At 48.5% G+C, this 24,269-nt stretch overlaps 1 protein-coding gene across 1 annotated transcript in view; it reads left to right on the top strand.

Annotated features, from left to right (window-relative positions):
- Nucleotides 1-24,269, top strand: part of SLC6A13 (solute carrier family 6 member 13) — a 50,359-nt gene that overhangs the window by 14,297 nt on the left and 11,793 nt on the right. Inside the window, exons 3-7 of the mRNA XM_004603883.2 lie at nt 10,902-11,036; nt 13,559-13,699; nt 17,272-17,356; nt 17,966-18,098; nt 19,751-19,885. Coding sequence (XP_004603940.1) covers nt 10,902-11,036; nt 13,559-13,699; nt 17,272-17,356; nt 17,966-18,098; nt 19,751-19,885 — 629 coding nt within the window. The remainder of the gene's footprint in view (nt 1-10,901; nt 11,037-13,558; nt 13,700-17,271; nt 17,357-17,965; nt 18,099-19,750; nt 19,886-24,269) is intronic.

The raw sequence follows: 24,269 nt of genomic DNA, 5'->3' as shown, positions 1-24,269 counted from the left end.
ACTTGGCCCTCCTAACGATGTTGCACTGGGAGCTCTTCAGGGTCAGGGGAATGAGATCCAGATTGTTACTGGATTTTGCATATGAATACACCATGGGGAGCTGACAAGGCTGTCCCATGGGGGCAGGAAACTCAGAAGATTGCCAGTTTCTCCAGAGGGAGAAGAAGGCTAAAGATATATAAAAAACTATATTTTATATATAATATAGTTTTTTTGGCCATACCTAGGTTTATTTGTTTTAAGAGTTAAGCAAGGTAGTTTTCAATTGAAATTTACTTAGAAAGAAGTGAGAGATAAAGAGGGAAAGTGTGTTCAAGAGAGAGTACAGGTAGCAAAGGAACATAGAGGCAAGCAAGTGAGATATATGTGTCCACAGGAGAACACAGGATTGAAGAGCAAGCCTGCACTCAGGGCTCACTCCTACTGGGGCTTAAGGTCACACATGGTGCCGGGGACCAAACATGTGTACATGGCAAGTGCCCTACCTGCTATACTGTCTGACTGATTGTAGGTGTCTTCCTGTACATTACATCCTCCTGGGACTCACCTTACACTGGTAAAGGATGTTTGTGCCTTTTGACTCACCCCCATTTCACCCACTCCTCGCCCCTGCTTCTGGCAAACTCTTCCCTATTCTCTGATTCTATAACTCCATATCATACTGTCACAAATTCCTTTTATGATTGAATTCCACTTCACGACACACACATGTTTTTATACACACACACATACATACATATCACAATAAGCTCTATTCATGCAACCATCAATAGACTTAGGTTATGGCTAGTAAATAAAGCTACAACTAAACATGAGGATGCTTATATATATTTTTGAACTTATGCTTAGTTTTCTTCGACTAAATACTCAGAAGTGGAATTGTCAGTTTGTATGGTACCTCTATTTTCTTTTTTTGTTTTGTTTTGTTTTTTGGGTTACACCCAGCGATGCTCAGGGGTTACTCCTGGCTTTGCACTCAGGAATTACTCCTGGCAGTGCTTGGGGGACCATATGAGATGCCGGGGATTGAACCCAGGTTGGCTGCATGCAAGGCAAACGCCCTACCCGCTGTGCTATCGCTCCAGCCCCAGTACCTCTATTTTCTTTAAGCTTTTTTTTTCCCCCGATTTTTGGGTCACATCCAGCTCTGGTGTTACTCCTGGTTCTGCACTCAGAAATTACTCCTGGCAGTGCTTGGAGGACCATGTGGGATGCCGAGGATTGAACTTGGGTCGGCCACATGCAAGGCAAACACCCTACCAGCTATACTATTGCTCCAGCCCCGATACTTCTATTTTAATTTTTGAGGACCCTCTATATTGTTTGCCATAGTAACTACACCAATTTACATTCTGTCAAAAGTGTACAGGGCCACTTTTTTCTCCAGACCTTTGCTCACACTTGTCTTTTTGATGATAGCCATTCTATTTTTTTTTTTTTTTTGCTTTTTTTGGGTCACACCTGGCAATGCACAGGGGTTACTCCTGGCTCTGCACTCAGGAATTACTCCAGGCGGTGCTCAGGGGACCATATGGGATGCTGGGAATCGAACCTGAGTGGGCCGCGTGCAAGGCAAATGCCCTCCCCGCTGTGCTATCACTCCAGCCCTGATGATAGCCATTCTAAAGGCTCTCGAGAATCAGCTCATTGTGGTTCTGATTTTTATTTCCCTAATAATTAGTGATGTTGAGTCTTTTCTTTTTTGTATACCTGTTGCACATCTTTATGCTTTCTTTGGGACAATTTAGATCTTTTGACCACTTATCTGGGAGAAACATGTCCAGTGGTCCTGGGGGCTACTCATGACCCTGTGCTCAGAAGTCACTGTCAGTGATGCTTGAGGGGAAAGATTAGGTGTCAAGGATTGAACTGGGATCAACCTCATCAAGGCAAATGTCTTAACCCCATACTATCTATTTGGTCTCTTCATTAAATTTTAAATTTAATGGTTATTGTTGCTGGGTTGCATGATTATATATATATGTATATATATGCATATATATATTTAGGATACTAACTTCTTATCAGATATACCTTTGGTAAATATTTTCTCCCACTCAAACTGACTTAACTTTGTTGGTGGTTTTCTTTGTTGTGTAAAAGCTTTTTCGCTCAATGTACCCACACTTGTTTATTTTTGTTTTTGGTGTCTTTGCTTTTAGTGCCATTTAAAAAATATTATTTTAAATGATGATGTCAAAGAACTTTTCAGCTATCTTTCCTTCCAGGAGTTTCATGTTTTTATGTCTCACATTTAAATCTTTAATTCATTTGGAGTCAAATTTTGCAGATGCTTTAGGTAGGATAGCAGGACAGTTTCATTGTTTTGCTTGTGTCTGTTGAGTTTCCCCAAGACCATTTACTTAGAAATTGACCTTTCCCATTGTATATTCCTGGTTTCTTTGTTATAAATTTTTGACTCTTTATTCTATTCTATTGACCTATGAATCTGTATTTATTTCACTGCCATATTTCTTTGATTACTATAGCTTTGCAATGTAGTTTTGGAGGAGGAGAGGCTCATATTGAGAAGTGCTCAGGAGCTCTTCCTGGCACCCATGGCCAGGCGTGGGAGACCGTGTGTGGTGGGAGTGCTTGAACCAGGGTCAGTCGCAAGGCAAGTCAAAAGCTTTAACTCCTTTACTATCTCTCCAGCTTTGCAATCTAGTTTGAAACCAAGAATAGTAGTGCCTTTAGCTTTGTTTTTGCTTTTCAATATTTCTTTAGGTGTTTGGACTCTTTTATGGTTATGAGAAATTGTAAGATTGTTTATTTCTGTGAAAAATTCCTTGAAATTTCAATAAAATTGCATTGAATCTGCAAATTGCTTTGTGTAGCATGAACATTTTAACAATTGAAATTCATCAAATCCCTAATCACAACGTTCCTTTATATACTTTGGTCCTCATTTCCTTTCTTAATGTCTATAAATGGCAGAATCTCCTGCCCCACACCAGGCTGTATTCACTGGGGCTCCCTCGGAGGGGAGGGAGGTGGGTTGAGTCTCCCTCCCCGTCCCAAGCAGAGCCCCAGCAGCCCAAAACCTCCAGAACTCAGCCACAGCCATGCTCAAGGCCACTCTTCACATGCTCTGACGAGCCTCACCCATGAAGGAACCGACAGAGGAACACTGGTATGCAGGACCCGTGGCTGAGATCTCCAGGCCTGCTCGGATCGGGACTGGGCCTCCTCCACCGAGATCCCCAGTTTTCCAGTAGCTTGGCAGTCACACCCACAAACAGCCCCCAGCGCCATGTAATCTCATCAATAGCCAAGATCCAGAGTCTATAAAACAAAGCTCCCTGAAGAGAGGGATGCAGAATCACACATGGCAGAGCTTGGCAAGCTACCTGTGGTGTATTGAATATGCCAAAAACAGTAACAATAATGGGTCTCATTCCCCTGATCCTGAACGCGACAGGGACGAATGGAGACATTACTAGCGCCCGCTCGAGCAAATCAATGAGCAATGGGAAGACAGTGATACAGTGATACAGTGAATGTCTATAAATGTCTATACGTTTTAGGAGACAGAGTTTTTTCCTCCTTGCAATTAATTCTGTTCGATGCCATTGTAAAATTTCTATAATTGTTTTCTTAATTCCTTTTCTGATAGCTCTAGTGTATACAAAAAACCCCTATGTATTGGTTTTCTTGTATATTGATTGTCTATCTTACAACTGAACTGAATTTTTTTGTTAGTTCTAATAGTTTGTTTTTCTGTAGAATCTTGAGCGTTTTTAACATATGATATGTAGTCTCAAATAAGGACAGTATTACTTCTTGCTTTCTATTTGATTGCCTTTATTTTTCTTGATCTCAATGTTACTTAAATTTCTACTTCTCCAATGAGCAATAATGTTGGGCATTTCTTCATGTGTTTATTTGTTACTCATTATCTTTTTTATTTTCTTTTGGGTCACACCCAGCATTGCACAGGGGTTACTCCTGACTCATGCACTCAGGAATTACTCCTGGCAGTGCTGAGGGGACCATATGGGATGCTGGGAATTGAACCCGGGTCAACCACGTGCAAGGCAAATGCCCTACCCACTGTGCTATCACTCCAGCCCCATACTCATTATCTTTTGAGGGTCATAAGTCTGTTTAAATCTTTTGAAATTGAGAAAATAATTGTTTTCTTATGGTTGAGTTATGAGACATTTACACATTCTGAACATAAATATTTTAACAGATAAAAAATTTTCAGTATTTTTTTCTCATTAGAAAATGTAATTTTTGGGCTGGAATGATAGTACAACAGGTAGAGTGTTTGCCTTGCACGTGGCCAACCCGGGTTCAATGCCCAGCATCCCATATGGTCTGAGCACCACCAGGAATAATTTCTGAGTGCAGAGCCAGGAGTAACCCCTGAGCATCTCCAGGTGTAACCCATAAAGCAAAACAAAAAAAAAGGTAATTTTATTTTTCTTGTAGTTTTTTTAATATCAGCTCTTTCATTTTAATGAAGCCCAGTTTATCAAATATTCTTTTATAAATTGGGTATTTTATTATTTTATAAATTAGATATTTTATTCACATAAGTGAAATCTTAGCTTAAACCAAGATCCCAAATGTGTTCATCTGTAAGCTTTCGATTATGCATCAAGGTTTATATAACCCAGTTTGCTTAATTGTCATCAATTTTGAAGTTCTTATTTTAATATGTATGAAAATCCACTTGTTTAAGAAGAGTGGTTTAAAAAAAACACTCTTTTACCACTCTTTTACCAATGAACTGTCTTTTCCCTCTGTCGAATATCAGTTGTTGATATACATGGGCCTATTTCTAGAGTTTACTCTTTTCTATCGATCTGTTGTTTATTTTGACACCAATTCCACATTGTTTTAATTACTATGTAATTATAACAAAGTATGTCAGGTAGAGCTAGCTCTTCTTTTGAAAAGATTTTAGTTCTTGATTTTCTTCTTCAATGCAAATTTCAGAATTGGTGCTTCAGTTTGTACAGAGCAGTTCATAGTTTGCTGAGTTGGCAGTGAATCTGTGGATCGGCTTGGGAAGAGCCGACACCATAGTAGCACGGAGTCTTCGAGCTTCATACATGGCGTATCTTACCATTTATGTAGGGCTTCTGTAATTTCTCTCAACAGTATATTGCAGAAATAAATTGGACATATCTCTCACATGAGAAGTTCTATCTTCTAAAATTTTAATTTATAATTATTAATTTGTCAGAATTAATATGGAGCGATAGCACAGCGGATAAGGCGTTTGCCTTGCATGTGACTGACCCGGGTTCAAATTCCTTCGCCCCTCTGGGAGAGCCTGGCAAGCTTCCAAGAGTATCCTGCTCGCATGGCAGAGCCTGGCAAGCTACCAAGAGTATCTCCACATGGCAGAGCCTGGCAAGCTACCTGTGGCGTATTCGATATGCCAAAAAGAGTAACAACAAGTCTCACAATGGAGACGTTACTGGTGCCCACTCGAGCGAATCGATGAGCAACAGGATGACAGTGACAGTGACAATTACTAATTGATAGTTTCTTGTTGCTGACATGTAGCAACATATTGTTCTTGCTGGGAGAGCTGTCACTCCTGGCCATGGTGCTCACACATTCTTTTATTTTTATTTCAGTATTTGGGTTGTGGGGGCCACACCTGGCCCTGCTCAAGGCTTACTCCTGGCTCTGCACTCAGGGAATCGCTCCTGGCAGGTCCCTTGGCTGGGTGCAAAGCAAGTGCTGTACTATCACTCTGGCCCCTTCAAACTCCTTTTTGGTTGCCCACAGTGACTGCTGTGTGATCGGGAATCACTGTGGGAACAGCAGAGCTGTCAGGACTGTGCTTGGCACTGAGGAGCAGAGAGAGAGAGAGCCAGTTTTTAGCCACGAAGCTCCCTCGGGCCCCTCTCCCCAGGAGGGGGAGCACGAACAGCAGGGCCGTCAGCTCTGCACCGAGCCCGTGGAGGGGGTACTGGGAATGGGATCCCGTGCTCGGCAGGCAGGCCCCTGAGTCTCAGCTTCTCCGGGCCACACACTTGTCTTGTTCTTGACCTAGGGGCCAAGCAATCAAATTAGCTATAGTTTCCTTTTTCTGCATGCACTTGTCAAGTTGAGGAAGTCCCCTCCTCATCGTGTGCTGAGTTTTTTCACAAAACATCGTGGGTTTTCTTGGGTTTGACCAATTCCCTTTGTACATTTAATGAAATAATCAGAAAATCCTTTTTCTTTCTTTCCTCTTTTTCCTTCCTACTTTTCTTCCTTCCTTCTCTCTTTCCCTCCCTCCCTCCCTCCCTCCCTCCCTCCCTCCCTCCCTCCCTTCCTTCCTTCCTTCCTTCCTTCCTTCCTTCCTTCCTTCCTTCCTTCCTTCCTTCCTTCCTTCCTTCCTTCCTTCCTTCCTTCCTTCCTTCCTTCCTCCCTCCCTTCCTTCCTTCCTTCCTTCCTTCCTTCCTTCCTTCCTTCCTTCCTTCCTTCCTTCCTTCCTTCCTTCCTTCCTTCCTTCCTTCCTTTTCTTCCTTCCTCCTCTCTCCTCTCCTTTCTCCTCCCCTCCCCTCCCCTCCCCTCCTTTCCCCTCCCCTCCCCTCCCCTCCTTTCCCCTCTCCTCTCCCCTCTCCTCCTCTCCCCTCTCCTCCCCTCCCCTCCCCTCCCCTCCCCTCCCTCCCCTCCCCTCCCCTCCCTCCCCTCCCCTCCCCTCCCCTCCTCTCCCCTCCCCTCCTCTCCTCTCCTTCCCTTCCCCTCCCCTCCCCTCTTCCCTTTCCTTCTTTTTTTCTTTCTGCCACATCTAGTGGTGCTCAGGGCCTATTCCTGGCTCTATGCTTAGGCGTCATTCCTGACAGTCAGAGATTGAGCCCAAATCTCCCCTCCTCTTCCCCTCCCTTTTCCCCCTCTCTCCTTCCTTCCCCTCCACTTCCCTCCCTTTGTTATATATCAGACAGGACATTGCTATTATTTTGGCTTAACCAGTCATTTATATTTCAAAAAGATGTGAATAACAGGAAAAGTTCTGATCTGAATTTAAGGGGATTCTTAAGAATTCTAAGAATAACAAGAAAAGTTTTTATATTCTTTATCTATATCTGGTTATCATTTCTAAAGTTCTCCAGGGTTTTTTTTTGGGGGGGTCACACCTGGTGATGCACAGGGGTTACTCCTGGCTCTGCACTCAGGAATTACTCCTGGCGGTGCTCAGGGGACCATATGGGATGTTGGGAATCGAACCCGGGTTGCCTGCGTGCAAGGCAAATGCTCTACCAGCTGTGCTATTGCTCCAGCCCCTGTTCTCCAGTTTTTCAGTGTAGATTCTGGCATCCTCGTGTTCCTCTACCCAAAGCACTTCCTTGTCCTTACTTTTTTTGTGTATAAATCTGCTACTGTTTGGATTCTTTCACATGCAGGAATCACTTATTTCTCTTTTATTTTTAAAGTGTTTTTACTGGATATGGAATTATCACTTGACAACCCCCTCACACACACAGCGCTTCATAAATGTGGTCCGCTCTAATTGTCTTCTCACTTGCATTGTTTCCAATCAGATTTTTTTTTTTTAGCTCTCATGCCTCCAGACATTTGCTGTCATCCTTATATCTTTGCTGCTCCGAACATACATGTATTCCTCCTTTGGTTGCTCTAAAATTTACCTCTTTAAAACTTTTAATCAGAAGCTGGAGGCAGGGAGGGTGCGGAGGGTGCAGAGCTTGCCTTGCGTGCAGCTGAGTGGGTTCAGTCTCCAGGACTCCACACGCCAGAGTGACCCCTGAGTGCAGAACCAAACTCTTAATCATTGGTTGAATTCACTTGATTATAGAGTGTATTGTTTAGATATTCCTGATGTTTTGTAATTTAGGTGGCTCAACGAGTTTCTTGGATCTATGAACCAAATTTGAAGATCTTTCACCTGAAATTTCTTCTTTTCCCCTCTCCTTTTTCGCTATTTTCTTTAGAGATTCTAGTTAAAAGTATATTAGACTTCTTATGACTGCCATGAAACTCAAAGATACGAAAAAAATTATTTTTCTCCTGTTTTATTTTGGATTATTTCTATTTCTTCAAGTCTCATAGTTTTTTTCTTTCACAATATCTAATCTGTCATTATTAGGATTAGTGTCTTTTTATTTTGATTTCTTTCTTTCTTTCTTTCTCTTTCTCTCTCTTTCTTTCTTTCTTTCTTTCTCTCTCTCTTCCTTCCTTCCTTTCTTTCTCTCTCTTTCTCTCTTTCTTTCTTTCTTTCTTTCTTTCTTTCTTTCTTTCTTTCTTTCTTTCTTTCTTTCTTTCTTTCTTTCTTTCTTTCTTTCTTTCTTTCTTTCTTTCTTTCTTTCTTTCTCTCTCTTTCTTTCTTTCCTTCTTTCTCTCTGTCTTTCTTTCTTTTTTTACAGATTTTATTTGGAGCATCTTTGAAGGGAAGGAGGAAGAGAAAGCGGGAGAGAGTGGAGAGTAAGAGAGAGTAACATGCTCAAGGGAGAATGAGGGTTTCTCCAAGGGCGGAGAGAGCCCCTACACACATCCCAGCACTAGACATGAAAGCATGAAAGTCCACATCCCAAGAGGGGAGATGTGGGCCACACATGCTCGGGCACCGCATGTGCTCCGCCACGCAGGCGCAAGCAGCACACGGGCTCGGGCAGCTTATACGCATTATTTTGATTTCTTTTTCTTTTTGTAGTGCTGGGGACTGAATCCAAAGCCTCACACTGTGAGACAAGTGTTTTGCCACTGAGCTCTGTCTTCAACTCCATCCATCTCCTACGTTGGCAATTTTCATTTCTTTTTTTTTAATTCATTTTTATTAAAAACACCATGGTTTACATTCACTATACAGTTGCTTCAAGCATGAAGTGTTTCAGTACCTCAAGTCTGACCTTCCCTCCAGCATTTTTCATTTTAAAGGTTCATTTTGGCATTATTCCATGTATGTTCATGTCCCTAACCTTTTAGACACATACAACTACTTTAAGGTCCTCACGTGCTTATTTTAATTATGTAAGTTATGGGTCATAATTATGATTTGTCTAATAATTCTGAGTAATAATTTGAGTAATATTTCCTCCATATTTGCTTCCCTATTATATCCCCTGCCCCGCCGCCAGAGGGGAGCTATATCCTGCAGTGCTCAGGGGCTGCTACTGACCTGGTGCTTGGGGATCATTCCTGGCCACTCTGTGTTGCGTGGGGCTCCAGGGAGAGAATGGGGGCCTCACACATGCAAAGCATGCTCTCAGTCTTTTGATTGGATACCCAGCACTGTGATTTTTTAAAATCTCCCTGAATTGCAATGTTACAAAGTTATCACAGTTGGGTTTCAGATGTGCAATGTGCCAGTACCCGTGTCTTCACCAGTCTCTGCTTCCTTCTACCACTGTCCCCAATTTCCCCTTTGCCCCCAACCAACCCCCTGCCACCCCTCCCCGCCCCCAGTCTGCCTCAATTACAGGCAGTTTTTTTCTTTTTTCCTCTTAGGCACTGTGGTTTACATACCGCTACTGATAGGGTATCAGGCTCGGTGATTTTTATCTTATTGGTTGCTGGATATATGTGTTTTTATAAATAATACTGAACCCCCTCCTTCTTCTCCCCGCCATAGTCAGGGGAGTAGTTTAATCTTGGGGTTTGGCTTTTTTTGTTTTGGTGGGAGGTGGAGGGGACATCTCGCCATGCTCAGGGTTTACTCCTGGCTCTGCACTCAGGGTTTACTCCTGGCTCTGCACTCAGGGTTTACTCCTGGCTCTGCACTCAGGGGTTACTCCTGGCTCTGCACTCAGGGGTTACTCCTGGCTCTGCACTCAGGGGTTACTCCTCGTGGGGCTTGGGGGACCATACGAGGTGCTGGTGATTGAACCTGGGTTGGCTGAATGCAAGGCAAACACCCTATCCACTGTATTATCTCTCCAGCCCATGGGGGTTTGGCCTTGAAGATTCAGTAGGCAGAAATGGAGCCAAATTCAAGCAGGATTAATCATCCCTTGGTGCTGAGGAGTGCTTTCTCCGCTATGTCCAAGGTGTCCTGAAATGATCTAGTCTGGCAGGAGGGAACAGAACAGGTCCTCTTCCCAGCCTGTGTGAACGGAATCATTGCTTAAGCGTTTGGAACAATTCTTTCCCTTACCTTGGGAAATACACGTAGCTTTCCCTACATGTATATGCTGACCAGTACTCGGTTGAAAAGCTTAAAGGGAGTCCTCTTCAGACTTCTGGACTTTTCTTACTGTATAATTCTCTCTCTCTCTCTCTCTTTCTCTCTCTGGTATACTCTTTTGTGAAATAAGTCATCCACTTTACCAGTAGATAAAGGTCTAAAGGTCTTTGGGGGAGAAAATATCAACATTACTGGCTTCAGCTGAGACTTGTCTCAGCCATGAGTATGGAAACAGTGTCAGAGTCCATTATTAAGTATCTCATTTGGCTGAAAGTCTGTCATTAAGAACCATCATTTCCAGGCTGGAGCGGGCAGGGTGCTTGCCTTGCATGTGGCAGACCTAAGTTTGATCCTCGGCACCCCATATGGTCCCTTGAATCCTGTCTGGAGTGATCCCTGAGTGCAGAACCAGAAGTAAACCCTGAGCACCACTGGGTGTGACCCCAAAAAATAAAGATAGAAAAAAACAGTCATTTCCTTGAAAAGAATTGTGGACTGCGGATGCTTCTGAATACTCAGTATTCAGTGAACCAAATCCCTTCTTCCCGCCACATGTTATGTCTTACCTAGGCCGTGATTGTTGGTTGATGCAGGACAAACAGTGGTAGAGAGAGATGGAAACTTGACAGTGACAAAGTTAAGGACTTGTTAGGTCCTAAGTAGCTTGATGACCCCATCTCTGCTATGGCTTCTGACTTCTAGCCAGGTTCCCCCCCCCCCCCCCGTGCTTAAGTTCCCACGCCCGGAATTGGCAGTGTGGGTGGTAACCAGAGATGAACCAGGTAACGGACAGCCTCTTTCCCACCCACAGGTGCTTTTTTCATCCCCTACCTCATCTTCCTCTTCACCTGTGGCATTCCTGTCTTCCTCCTGGAGACAGCTCTGGGCCAGTACACCAGTCAGGGGGGCGTCACAGCCTGGAGGAAGATCTGCCCCATCTTTGAGGGTGAGTAGCTCAGTGATGGATGCCGGGTTCTTGGCCCGAGTGGTCACAGGTCTTATTTTGGATGCCTGGGGGAGAGGGGGGCTCACAGCAGTGCCCAGTGACTCAAGACTGGGTCTTAAGATTAAACCCTTCACTGTGGGCCTGATGTTGAGATGATCATGCAAAAATGAAGGAGAGGGTATGGGTGAGATTAACTAAGTAAAGTACAAAGTTATTGCAGCTATATATGTTTTAAAGTATATAATCATTTTATATTTTTCAAAACAGGTAATAATAAAATACCTTAAAAGAGGAAAAAATAATGCTACCTCCACCATCTTGACATAACAGTTATTTCAGATTTAGGGTCCTGCTTTTTGTTTTGCTTGGGGGCTACTCGCAGTAGTGCCCATAGGCCACTCCTGGCTTGGTGATCAAGGGTTACTCCTGGTGGTGCTCCAGGGACAACACATAGTCCCAGGCCTCCTACCTGCAGAGCACATGCTGCAGCTCATTGAACTATCTAGACTATCTCTCTGTGCCGATGTAGGACAATTTATTTCAGTATTTCTCCCTTGCTGAAATACCTTATGGGATTTTCATATTTTTTATTTGGAAATAATTGTATAGTCACAGAAAATTGCAAATATTTGTACTGTTGACCCATCTGGCCCCAATGTCAACATTACACACAATCACAAAACAGGACCAAAGCCTGAAACAGCATTGGTACTCTCCACAGGTCTATTCAGATTTTACCAGCTACCTGCATCCTCATTTGTATTTATGAATGTCTGTCAAATCTTATCACATTGTGGGTTAGTGTAGCCACCACTGCATCAAGATTGTCTTGTCCTCACAAAGACCTTCCTCACTTTATCATTGCTCTTGCCCCACCCCTAACCTCTGGCAGCCCCCACCCTGCTCTCGAGCCCCGTCATTTTGTCTTGTTGAGGATGTTAGGTAAGGGAATCCAACCACGGGAAACCCCTTGAGAAGGACTTTGTTCATTTGTTGTTTGTTTTGTTTTGTTTTGTTTGGGGGCCACACCCAGTGGTGCTCAGGGCTTACTCCTGGCTCTGCACTCAGGGATCATTCCTGGTGGGACTTGAGGTACCATATGGGATGGTGGGGATTGAAAGGCTGTGTGCAAGGCATGTGCTCTGCCCACTGGACTATCACTCCACTCCAGAGGTGGACTTTTTCACACAGCATACAGATCCATCCACATTCATCCTGGGTCAACGAGCTACTCCTTTTCATAAACAGCACTATTAGAGTCCCTCATACTCTCTACCTGTTGAAGAATGCTGGAGCTGTTACCAGGCTAAAGGGTTTTATTCCATCATATTATTCTCTCTCTCTCTCTCTCTCTCTCTCTCTCTCTCTCTCTCTCCCTCTCTCTCGGCTACCTTCAGCTATGCTTAGGGATTACTCCTGGTTCTGCACTCAGGGATCACTCTGCATTGGTGGTGCTCAGGAAATCGTATGGGGTGCTAAGGATGGAACCCGGGTCAACTGCATGTAAAGCAAGCACCCCACTGCTGTACTATTTCTCTGGCCCATGTTATCCTCTCTTTATAGAGTTTACTTGTCACTAAAATGAAATATACATAGTGCTATTTTTCTTCCTCCCTCCCTCCTTCCTTCCTTCCTTCCTTCCTTCCTTCCTTCCTTCCTTCCTTCCTTCCTTCCTTCCTTCCTTCCTTCCTTCCTTCCTTCCTTCCATAAGTTTTTGGGCCAGTCCTGGAAATGCTCAGGGCTTACTCTTGGCTCTATGCTCAGATATTACTCTTGGGGAAGCACATAGGATGCTGGGGATCGAATCCATGTTGGCCATGCACAAGGCAAGTGCCTTACCCACTGTACTATCTCTCCAGCTTATTATTTTCCTTTCTTTAAACCAACAATCTTATCTCATTCACTTACGTCAAGCAGATCCACATGATTTACATAATACTTCTCTACTTGAAGCTTTTTAAAGTTTTCATTACTTATAAAAAAATTTCATATTCTGCTACCGTATGTATTTGTTGAAATAGAGAACCTTTCCCCCATTTGGGAGTTGTTATTACTTTGTTACAAATTCTCACAGTTAAGATCACTGAATAGTAGGGCTGGAGAGATAATATAGAGGATAAGGCTGGCATGCAGTTTACCTGATTCACTCCCAGCATCATCTATGGCCCCCTGAGAACCTTCAGGAGAGAGAACAGCTGGGTATGTCATCCACCAAAAAAATTAAAAATAATAAATATCCGCTGGGAACTCTAATAACAAACAAGTTTGGAAGTCACCGAGTCGGAACATTGGGAGATGCAGAATGGCACCTCAGTTTGGCTACACTACAGTTATGAGCAAGCATGAACACATCCAATGAACACATTCGATGCTGGGGATTGAACCCGGGACGCCCGCATGCAAGGCTAACGCCCAACCTGCTGTACTGTCGCTCCAGCCCTGACTTCACTTTTAAGTGTGAAGTTTAGCATGTGAGAAAGCTGTGCGTGGCACCCAGCCCCACGCTCCGCTTCTCCCCGCAGGCATCGGTTACGCCTCCCAGGTCATCGTCGTTCTCCTCAACATATACTACATCATTGTCCTGGCCTGGGCCCTCTTCTACCTCCTGAGCAGCTTCACCGTTGACCTTCCGTGGGGGAGCTGCCACCACGACTGGAATACAGGTAAGGTTTTCTCTAGGAAGCCCGTTACCTTGCCATTAACCCCGAGTGGGCATGTCCCAACCCACCAAACTGCAGGTCCCAAGCTGGGACACTCCTGAATTCCTCCAGGTAGCTCCTATCTCAAATATAGCACTGTAACACTGTCATCCCATTGTTTATCGATTTGCTCGAGCGGGCACCAGTAACGTCTCCACTGTGAGACTTGTTACTGGTTTTGTTTTGTTTTGTTTTGTTTTGCTTTTTGGGTCACACCCGGTGATGCACAGGGGTTATTCCTGGCTTTGCACTCAGGAATTACTTCTGGTGGTGCTCAGGGGACCATATGGGATGCTGGGAATCGAACCTGGGTCGATCACGTGCAAGGCAAATGCCCTACCTGCTGTGCTATTGCTCCAGCCCGGAGACTTGTTACTGTTTTTGGCATATCGAATACGGCCTGGGTAGCTTGCCAGGCTCTGCCGTGTAGGCGGGATACTCTCGGTAACTTGCCGGGCTCTCCGAGAGGGACAGAGGAATCGAACCCGGGTCGGCCGTGTGCAAGGCAAATGCCCTACTCGCTGTGCTATCACTCCAGCCTGATAAGAGCCATAATTCAATGGCTTCGTAGGCAAAGTAAAAAGACACTTCCCCCACCTGAGCCTCTGTGCTTTCTTAAAGAAATACTTGGGTTCAACTCCTAGATTATTAGTTCACGCATTATGTAAACAGAACGGCCTTCTTTTGAGGTACTTTAGCTAGTTTTTAATTTCCAGTTGCCACAGTTAGTCTCACCTGTGTTAATTGCCCAATTATTTGCTTCTCGTGTTTCTTCCCCCTGCTATTTTAGGTCTTTTCAACTCATAACTTACCTGGAATTAAGCAGGGAATAAGCGGTTTTATATGGCATCAGTATATTTGATGATAGCAATTCATTTTCTCCTGGGTTTCTTTTTTGTTTTGTTTTGTTTTAGCCACACACCTGGTGCTGCTCAGGGATTACTCCTAGCTCTACTTGCAGGGATCACTCCTGGTGGATCCCTGGTGGGACTTAGGAACCATATGGAGTGCCTGGGGTTGAACCTGGCTTGCCTCATGCAAGGCAAACGCCCTACCTGCTGTACTATTGCTCCAGTCCCTCTCCTGGGTTTCTAGGACAAGAGGAGGTACCAACAAAAGCAGAACTCCTGAACCAAAAGGAGTTGAATGAAAGCCAAAGGCAGTGACTTATGGGCTCAGCAAGATCATGAGGACAGACAGAAAAGGTGTCACAATACTTAGAGACCCTGAATTCAGCTCAGGCTGGCTCTATCAGAAGTACTCAAAATGACAGGTTGTTTTTTTTTTAATTTAATTTTTAATTAAATCACCATGAGATAAACAGTTACAAAGTTGTCCATGACTGAATTCCAGTCATACAATATTCCAACACCCATCCCTTCAGCAATGTATATTTCTCCCACCGCCAATATCCTTCCACACCACCCCCCAGTCTGTCTCTAGAGCAGACACGTTTCTTCTCTCTCTCTCTCTCTCTCTCTCTCCTTTTGGAATGAATGACAAGTTTTTAAAACCTGTAATATCTTCTTTATGGTATATTTTTTCCTTCCTCGCTCTTTCTCAGCAAATCTCTTTACTTTCCTCCTTCCTCCCTCATTTTCCTTCTTTTCCCTTTCCCTTTCTTCCTCTTCCCTCTCTCCTCCTGTCCTTTCCATTTCTCCTCCATGACCCTCCCTCCTTCCCTCCCTCTTTCCCTCCTTCCTTCCTTCCTTCCTTCCTTCCTTCCTTCCTTCCTTCCTTCCTTCCTTCCTTCCTTCCTTCCTTCCTTCCTTCCTTCCTTCCTTCCTTCCTTCTTTCCTTCCTTCCTCCCTCCCTTCTTTCCTTCCTTCCTTCCTTCCTTCCTTCCTTCCTTCCTTCCTTCCTTCCTTCCTTCCTTCCTTCCTTCCTTCCTTCTTTCCTTCCTTCCTCCCTCCCTTCTTTCCTTCCTTCCTTCCTTCCTTCCTTCCTTCCTTCCTTCCTTCCTTCCTTCCTTCCTTCCTTCCTTCCTTCCTTCCTTCCTTCCTTCCTTCCTTCCTTCCTTCCTTCCTGTGCTCCTGGACACTGATACATTACTTCCCCAGAGGACAGTCTTAGTAATCTGCAAGGGTTGTGGCTTTATACAGAATGATTCCCTAGCATTATTTGTGTGTCTCTGGCTGATGCATGGTCTTTTGACTTCATGGTGTGTGAAAGTGATGCAAAAGCAGTAGAAAAGTCCCTCAGGGCAAGGCAGCTAGCTCAGGGGCCAGGGGTGCATCCTTGTATGCACGAGTCCCATCCCTGTTACTACAAAGCCCATGAGCATCGCAGAGTGTAGCTCTGGTGGCCTCCAGCATCGCTGGGCCCGAGCATTGAACCGTCCTGCCCAGTTGCCCACATTTCATAACCAGTGGCCCCTGGCTCCTCAGCTCTGCTTGGGAACCCTCCTCCCCACTCTAGTAAAGAACTCTGACTTTTGACTTTTGACCTGCTGTTGGGTTAATGGTCTGCAGTGTGGCGCCTCTGACACTGGGAGGAGGGGGCACGCCGCACCCAGCAGCTACTCTGCAGGCTTTTCTGTGTTCAGTCCAGGGTCCGATCCACACGAGCTGGTCAAAGCTTCACGATAGGAAAGGGTTTGGGTGAGATGATTGGGCCAGTGCGAGCGAGCTGAGCAGGGGACTGGCTTAGCTGGCACACGTAGCCTTATTCCCCAGACTGGACTTCAGAGCTTTGGGTTTAGGATGCATTTATCAGATAGAGCCCCACACAACATCAAGAAAGACCTGTACCTATTTTTTTGGGCGGGGGTTTCTTTGTGGGAAGGGAAGAGAGGTTGAACCACACCCAGTGGTACTATGGGGCTATTCCTGGCTCTGTGCTCAGGAGTGGTCCCTGGGAACTATTTGTGATGGTGGGGATTTGAACCAGGGTCAACCACACAAAAGGCAATTGCCCTACCCACTGTATCTCCTGTCCCAAGGAAGCTCTGTGCTCGGAAGCAGAAAGCAAGCCAAATCTCTTTCTGAGAGCATGTGGTCATGTCCTCCTAAGAATGTGCGTCCAGGGCCAGAACAAGAGTACAGCGGGTCAGGTGCTTGCTTTGCGCATGGCTGACTTGGGTTCTATCCCAGGCATTCCGTATGGTCCCCTGAGCACCATCAGGAGTGATAATTGGGTGCAGAGTCAGGAGTAACCCCAAAGCCAAAAGCATTGCCAGGTGTGGCCCAAAAGCCAAAAGGAGAAAAAGAATCAGAATCAGAGCAAGAGTACAATGGGTAGGGTGCTTGCCTGGCTTGTGGCTGATCTGGATTCGATCTCAAATACCCCAGGTGGTCCTCCGAGCATCACCAGGAGTGATCTCTGATTCAGAGCCCTGTATCCAAATACTTTTCAAAACCAACTTAGGGATGTGGGGTGTGGGGGGTGGGGACGGAGCTTGCTGAGGTCACTGTGGGGTGTGTTGGAAACACATACTTTTTCCAGATGCCTCTCAGCCTAGTTTCACCCCATTCTCGAGCAGGTCAGGGTTGACTAACGATCTCTCTCTGTCTTCCTGTCACGGGGCCTGTGGCTAGAGCACTGTGTGGAGTTCCAGAGGACCAATGGCTCCTTGAACGTGACGTCGGAGAATGCCACCTCGCCTGTCATTGAGTTCTGGGAGTAAGTGAGGCCCCAGTCCGGGCTCTGTATTGGCAAGAAGGGCACAGAGGCCGCCTGGACACAGTTTGGCTTCTCAGTGGAGAGGCGGGAGAGAATTCAGTTTCCTTCTCAGGTGGGGGGAGGGGGTGGGCCCTCGACATCCAAGTGGGTCTTTTTCCTGTTGTGTCTGTGTGTGTGGTTACCACAGAACTGGTTTCCGAGATAAGAGTTTCACAACTTCTCAGGCTGTGTCTGGTCTTCCTTGTCCAAGTTGCCATCCGTGGGGGGAGACCCACACGCCTAACGGTCCCCCTCTCCCCGGCTGGACTGAGCCTCCCGTTTGCTGCTCCCCAGACAGTGAGACTCACTTAGAAAATGCTCCCTCAGATTGCAGCCTCTAGAAGTCGCGTGGTGTTTGCGCCTCTAAGTTAAGTGGGAACTTGACCTCCCCGAGCCTAGTCCCTGGGTGAGGGTTTTGTTTGTTTGCCCTCTTTTATACCCACCCCGTCTCAGGGCAGGCGGAGCAGTCTCTGGACAGGTGCCCGGGGCATGGCTCTGCTGCCTGAGCCATGCCAGCTTCAAGGTGAGGTTGGCACGAGAGGGGAGCTGGGACCACCTTTCTCTCCCCAGGAGGCGGGTCCTGAAGATCTCTGACGGTATCCAGCACCTGGGGAGCTTGCGCTGGGAGCTAGCCCTGTGCCTCCTGCTGGCCTGGATCCTCTGCTACTTCTGCATCTGGAAGGGGGTCAAGTCCACGGGCAAGGTCCGTGAGGGAGTGTCTGGCCCCACCCATCCCAGGGCGTCCTGTTCGCTCACTTGTGTGCGCACGTGCAGTGTCTGTGTGCCTGGGGACTCAGTCACCCCAGAATCACCCACATCATATCTGCGCTAGTTAAGGAAGAATAGAAAAGGGCCTCAGAAGAAATACAGGGGGTCCTTTCTTACTGTTTTATGTATGCCTGGTGTTTGGAGGAAATTAAAAATAAGCAGGGTGGAGGGGGTGGGAGGGAAGAAGGGAGGGGGAGGAGAGGAGAGAGAGAACATTAGAACACTTCTGGAGAAATTCATTCTTGGAATGTACACCAGATGTGAGCAGTTATGAAAGACCTAGAATATTAAATTGGTCCAATTTTATATACTAGGTCTTTGAAAAAAGTGTTTCCATTAAGTCCACGTAGTTCAAAATGATTGTCCTCCGATCTGAGAAGTTAGGGGGTACAGGAGAGTGTGTGAGGGGCTGGAGATAGTAGAGTGGGGTGGGCACTTGCCTTGTATGCAGCTGACCCGGGTTTCATCCCTGAGCACCACCAGGAGTGATCCCTGAGTACAAAACCAGGAGTAAGCCCTGAGCAATACCGACTGTGGCCCCCAAAACACTGTCACTGTCATCCCGTTGCTCATCGATTTGTTCGAGCAGGCACCAGTAACGTCTCTCATTGAAAGACTTATTGTTACTGTTTTTGGCATATCCAATACGCACGGGTAGCTTGCCAGGCTCTGCCGAGCGGGCTTGATACTCTCGGTAGCTTGCCGAGCTCTCCAAGAGGGGCGGAGGAATCGAACTCAGGTCGGCCGTGTGAAAGGCGACCGCCCAACCGCTATGCTATCACTCCGGCCCCCAAAACAAACAAAGTAAAAAGGTATACGAGGTTCTAGGGCCAGAGGGATAATACAGGGGTTAAGGCACTTTGCCTGGCACATGGCTGACTCCAACTTGATCCCCGGCACACATATGAGCCCCTGAGCACCACTCGAAGTGAATCCTGAGCACAGAGCCAGGAGTAAGCCCTGAGCACTTCTAGATGTGGCCCCCAACCAACTACAGAGAATTAAAATGTAAAAATAGAAAACAAAATTAGGAATCTGTGAGGTGTTGCAGGACTCTCCGCATCCTGGGGACTCGTACCCGGGAGTCCTCGGACACAGCTCCGTCTAACCCAGGGCTGGAGGCGCTCAGCCCAAGGCCCCATGAGGACAGGCCCTGCGCGTGGCAGCCTTGCCAGAAGTTCAGCAATGGTGTGACTGCTTAAGCTCATTCCGTTGCTCAACAAATAGTTCAGGGGTCTGGTGTTTGTTTTGTTGGCGGGGGGGCCCTCCCAATTGTACTCAGGGCTTACTCCTGGCTCTGAGCTCAGGAGCGATGCGTGGTGGCGCTTGCGGGACCATCCGCAGTGCCGGGATAGAGCCTGGGTTGGTTGCATGCCAGGCAGGTGCCTTAACTTCTGCACTGTCTCCCCAGCTCCCTCCTTATGGGGTCCATGTCGGGGGCTGGCCGGGCTCTGTCCTGAAAGGAGAGGGTGGCCACTGCAGAGGGCAGAGGGAAGTAAAGGGCTGTGGGGGAGAGAGCCCCCTGGTCCACCCGTGGGCGGGAGTGTCTGCTTCCCAATTCTTCCCTTGTCTCTCTGCCCCGTCCAGGTGGTTTACTTCACAGCCACATTTCCTTACCTCATGCTGGTGGTCCTGTTGATTCGGGGGGTGACATTGCCTGGGGCAGCCCAAGGAATCCAGTTTTACCTGTACCCCAACCTCACGCGCCTGTGGGACCCCCAGGTAAGAAGCCAAAAGCAAGGGTCGGCTCGCTCTGCCGGGGTATCTCTGCTCCGGGAAGGCTGTCCTGGGGGACGGTCTCCCGACGGCCATTCTCAGCTGCCCGTGGTCCCCTTCTGGCTCTGCGGCTGCGAGAAGAGCGGGACCTCCCAGCCCTGGTGATACTCTTCCTACGCCGCAAGAACATGATGAAGGTCTGGCTCAGGGCCCGGAGCCCTGCCCCACTCTCCACCCAAGCCCTTCGGGCGCGTGTTTGCTCTTGCATCAGATGAGGCCTCTCTCTCTCTCTCTCTCTCTCTCTCTCTCTCTCTCTCTCTCCCTCTCTCCCTCTTATTCTCTCCCTCTCTCCCTCTCTCTCACTCTTGCTCTCTCCCTCCTACTCTCTCTCCCCCTCCCCCTCTCTCTCTCCCTCTCTCTCTGTATTTGTGTGTGTGTGTGTGTGTGTGTGTGTGTGTGTGTGTGCTGTCTCTATCTCCCTTTCTTCTTTTTGGGCCACACCCAGCAGTGCTCAGGGTTTAATCCTAGCTTCATATTAAGGGATGACTGCTGGTGGAACTCAGGGGACCCATATGGGGTGCCAGAGATGGGACCCAGGTTGGACATGTGCAAGGCAAGCACTCTGCCCGCTGTGCTATCACTCCAGCTCCCCTGTGTACATCTTCCCCTCAACCAGCCCCCTCCGATCCTTCCCTACACCCCTAGCCTAGGCCTGGCCTCAGTGCCCAGCCCCTCTGGCACCCGTGGGACCGCTGTTGAGTTTTCTGTCTTGTCCAGAGGTCCCCGGTTGATCGGAACAGGGAAAGGGAGGCATCTCTTGCTGACCAGTGGGCCTGTAAGGAAGGGCCTGAGGTACGAGGCTCTGCTGCCCGGGAATGCGCTCGAGCTTGGCAGCCCTTTCGAAAGCTGCCAAAGTCTGAACAAGTGGCGGCCACAGAGGACTCTGAGTGGGCGCCACCCCAGCACCCTGAGAACAGTACCCAGCCTGCTCTGCCTGGCCCCAAACCCACTCTCCCGTGGGGTGCCGGGTCCAACTGAGAGCTCCCGCAGGCACTGCGTGGAGGAAGGGGCCTCCAAGAGCACGTGAGGGTCCACGCAGGGAAGGCTCGTAACTGAACGCCTCGTCAAATATTTCCTTTCTCTTTGGGTTTTGGGGCCACACCCGGCAGCTCAGGAGTCACTCCCGGAGGTGCCAGAGATTGGACTGGGGTAAGCTGTGTGCAAGGCAAAGCAAGCACTCTGACCCCAGTCTTGTCTCTCTTGCCCCCAACATTTAAAAATGTCACTATGGGGCTGAATGGACTGGAGCAAATGCACAGCGGGTAGGGCATTTGCCTTGCATGCGGCTGACCCGGGTTCGATTCTTCCGTTCCCTTTCGGAGAGCCCGGCAAGCTACCAAGAGTATCCTGCCCACACAGCAGAGCCTGGCAAGCTCCCCGGGGCGTATTCGATATGCCAAAAACAGTAACAACAAGTTTCCCAATGGAGACGTTACTGGTGCCGGCTCAAGCAAATTGATGAACAAGGGGACTACAGTGCTACAATGCTACATGGAGCCAGAATGATAGTATAGCTGGTAGGACAACCCAGGTTTGATCCCCAGCTCCTCACACAGTCCCCTGAGCCCCCTTCCAGGAGTGACCCCTGAGTGCAGAGCCAGGAATAAGTCCTGAACACTGCCTGGGGGCGGGGCCCCCAAATAAACAAACAAGTGTCACCAGCACATGCATGGGCCCTGGGGTGGGGGTGGGGAGAGAAACGGGAGTGCAGCTCTCTCCTCTGGGAGAGCAACACACAGAGGCAACGGCTCCCCCTTGTGATCCCGAGGCTGACTGGGCCTCCCCAGCCCCGGCTCTGTGCCCCTGGGGCTGTGGGGCCGGAGACCAGAACACTCCTCCCCCGGGAACGATGCAGATAGCCGGAGCCTCTGGGGTGGCCCCAGCATCCTCGCAGACAGACTTAGGAGAGATGCAGCAGCTGCCACCTCCCCTCTGCCTGGAGGCATCGACCAGGCTTTGGAGCCAAACTGCAGAACCATAAGCCAGTGAAACTGGAAGCTGGCACCACCCACAGCGAGCGGGAGTGGGGTGGGGGGCGGGCATCAAGGCAAGCTAAGCCAAGTGTCTTTTTTTTGCTTTTCTGTTTTGTGAACAGTGTGTTCTTCGGCTTCTCTGGGATCAAAGAGCTGTGGTGGCGAGCAGGTAGCAAGCATGAGGGCGCGTGGGGCAGAGGCTTCGAAAGCCCATGGAGACTCTAGATGGTTCTCTCAGTGGGAGAGAGCAGCCTGGGGCTCGGAGCCCGCGTGGGGGTGGGCCCGTGCGAGGGCACGCTTCAGGGGTGGCGAGGGGCAGGGGAGCTGACGGGAAAGGAGAGCAGCATGAGGGTTTCTGGAACCGACCGATGGCGCCTCTGGTCAATCCTGGCTTGCCTTTTGCTTTTTCTTTTTTGAGTCACACCTGGCGGTGCTCAGGGGTTTCTCGTGGCTCTGCACTCAGGAATCACTCCTGGAGGTGCTCAGGGGACCATATGGGGTGCCGGGGGCTGGGTCCAGTAGACAGCACGCAAGGCAGAAGCCCTACTGGTTGTGCTATTGCTCCAGCACCCAAAGACCGTTTTTAAAGAATTCTCCATCTTCACACGTGCATCTTGGAAAATGGGATTGAGTGACAATGACACATCCCACGTACTATTTGAGGTCTTGAAAGCAAAGTCTCTCTCTTACAGTTGTTGTTTATTTTATCGCCAGGGATAATCCCTGAGCACTAGCAGGTGTGGCCTCCAAACCAAACTAATGTTTTCCGTGTGTTTATTGAGGAGCCAGGAGGTGGCTTAAAGAGCAGGAGCACATGCTTTGCACGCCAGAGAACCGAATTTGACTCCTAGCAGCCCGCAGTCTCCTGAGCACTGCTGGCAGAATCCCCAAGCGCTGAACTACAAGTAGCCCCTGAGCACTGCTGAGTAAGGCTCAGAGCAAGTGTTGAGCATCTGCCGAGTGCCCAGCCTGGTGCACGTGCAGTTTGCCGAGTAGCAGCCTCCGGCAAGCGTGAAGCAAGTGGATCAGATGGCCTTCACCCGTGGGCGCTAATGGGCCGGAATTCTGAGCCGGCGCTGCAGGGAAACGCTCTCCAGGAGCCGGTCTTCCCAGCCCTGCCCGCTGAGGGCTCTGCGGGTTGCAGGAGTCTTCCAAGCCCTCCGGTGTCCCGGGAAGGGGGTTGTTTGGAGAGCCAGGCTGGGGCCTGGGCTTCTGAGCCGCTTTTTGTTAGCTGCCTGACACAGAGGCTGCAGCTGCCGCAGAAGCTGGGCCTTTGTTGTCACAGAACAGGGCAGCAGCCCCCGCAGGGGACCTGGCCCTGCCCGGCCTAATTGAATGTAGCTGGTGCTCCCCAGGAAGTGTCTTTCCCAGCTGGCATTTGCCTGGTGCCCAAACTGGTGCAGAACTGCTGCTGGCCAGCACAAAGCCCCCAAACCGGCCTTCTCTGCCAAGCACCGGCCTGGGAGTGGCACACAATGACGCAATGTGTGTGCCAGCGCTGCATGCTCCTCTCACCCTGGGTGGGAGTGCGGTGGGGTCTCGGGGCTCATTTGCTCTCCAGGGGGACAGACCATGGGATACTTAGGACCCCAGGGGTGTGGTGGGGACAGCTGCATGTCTTTTGCTCGGCGTCTTCTCTCCTGTCCTTGCCCTGACCCTTTCCTTTGCTGGACTCTGGCAGGTCTGTCAGAGGAGAAGGCTGGAGGCAGGGCTATTTGAAGGCTTTTGGAACCTCTACGTGTCTGTGATGAGTTATTTGGGGAAGAGGTTGGGGCTGTTGATTAGTGTGACTCTTGTTTCGGTGGGTTTTCGGGAGTGTTGGGCTTCCAGGCAGTGCCCAGGAGGAGGTCCAGGGCCCTTCTTGGCAATTCTCGGCCAACTGGCCAGTGATGCAAAGGCCCGAGGAGGCAGCGCTGCTGGGGCACGCGGGGCCGGGGATGACCTGGGTCACACCAGCGATTCGTGGGGGCCTCCAGGGTTGCCCCTGGTGATGCTCAGGGGCCACCAGGAGACAGGATTGAACCCCAGTCAACTGCATGTCAGCCAAGCACCTTACTATGATGCTGTCTCTTCAGCTCCTAGCGGGCGTCTTCAGTGCCCGCTCGAGTAAATCGATGAGCAACGGGATGACAGTGACAGTGACAGTGACAGTGACATTGAAATGTGGCTCCACTCCTTACTGCTGAAAGGCCTGTGCCGGGCTCAGTGCCTGGGGGTTGCTCCTGAGGGACCTTGCCGTACGAGAGGGAGAGCCCGGAGTTCCTGCACAGGAAGCCCATGCTCCAGCCCCCAGAGCTAGTTCCTTGAGTCCAGAACTTGTTTTTTAAAAATAATGCAACAGAGGCTGGAGCGATACC

This window comes from Sorex araneus, chromosome 6, assembly GCF_027595985.1.
Source record: "Sorex araneus isolate mSorAra2 chromosome 6, mSorAra2.pri, whole genome shotgun sequence".
Classification (NCBI taxonomy): domain Eukaryota; kingdom Metazoa; phylum Chordata; class Mammalia; order Eulipotyphla; family Soricidae; genus Sorex; species Sorex araneus.
The sequence above is the reverse complement of the archived record's forward strand: the minus strand, read 5'-3'. Positions and strand labels throughout refer to the sequence as shown.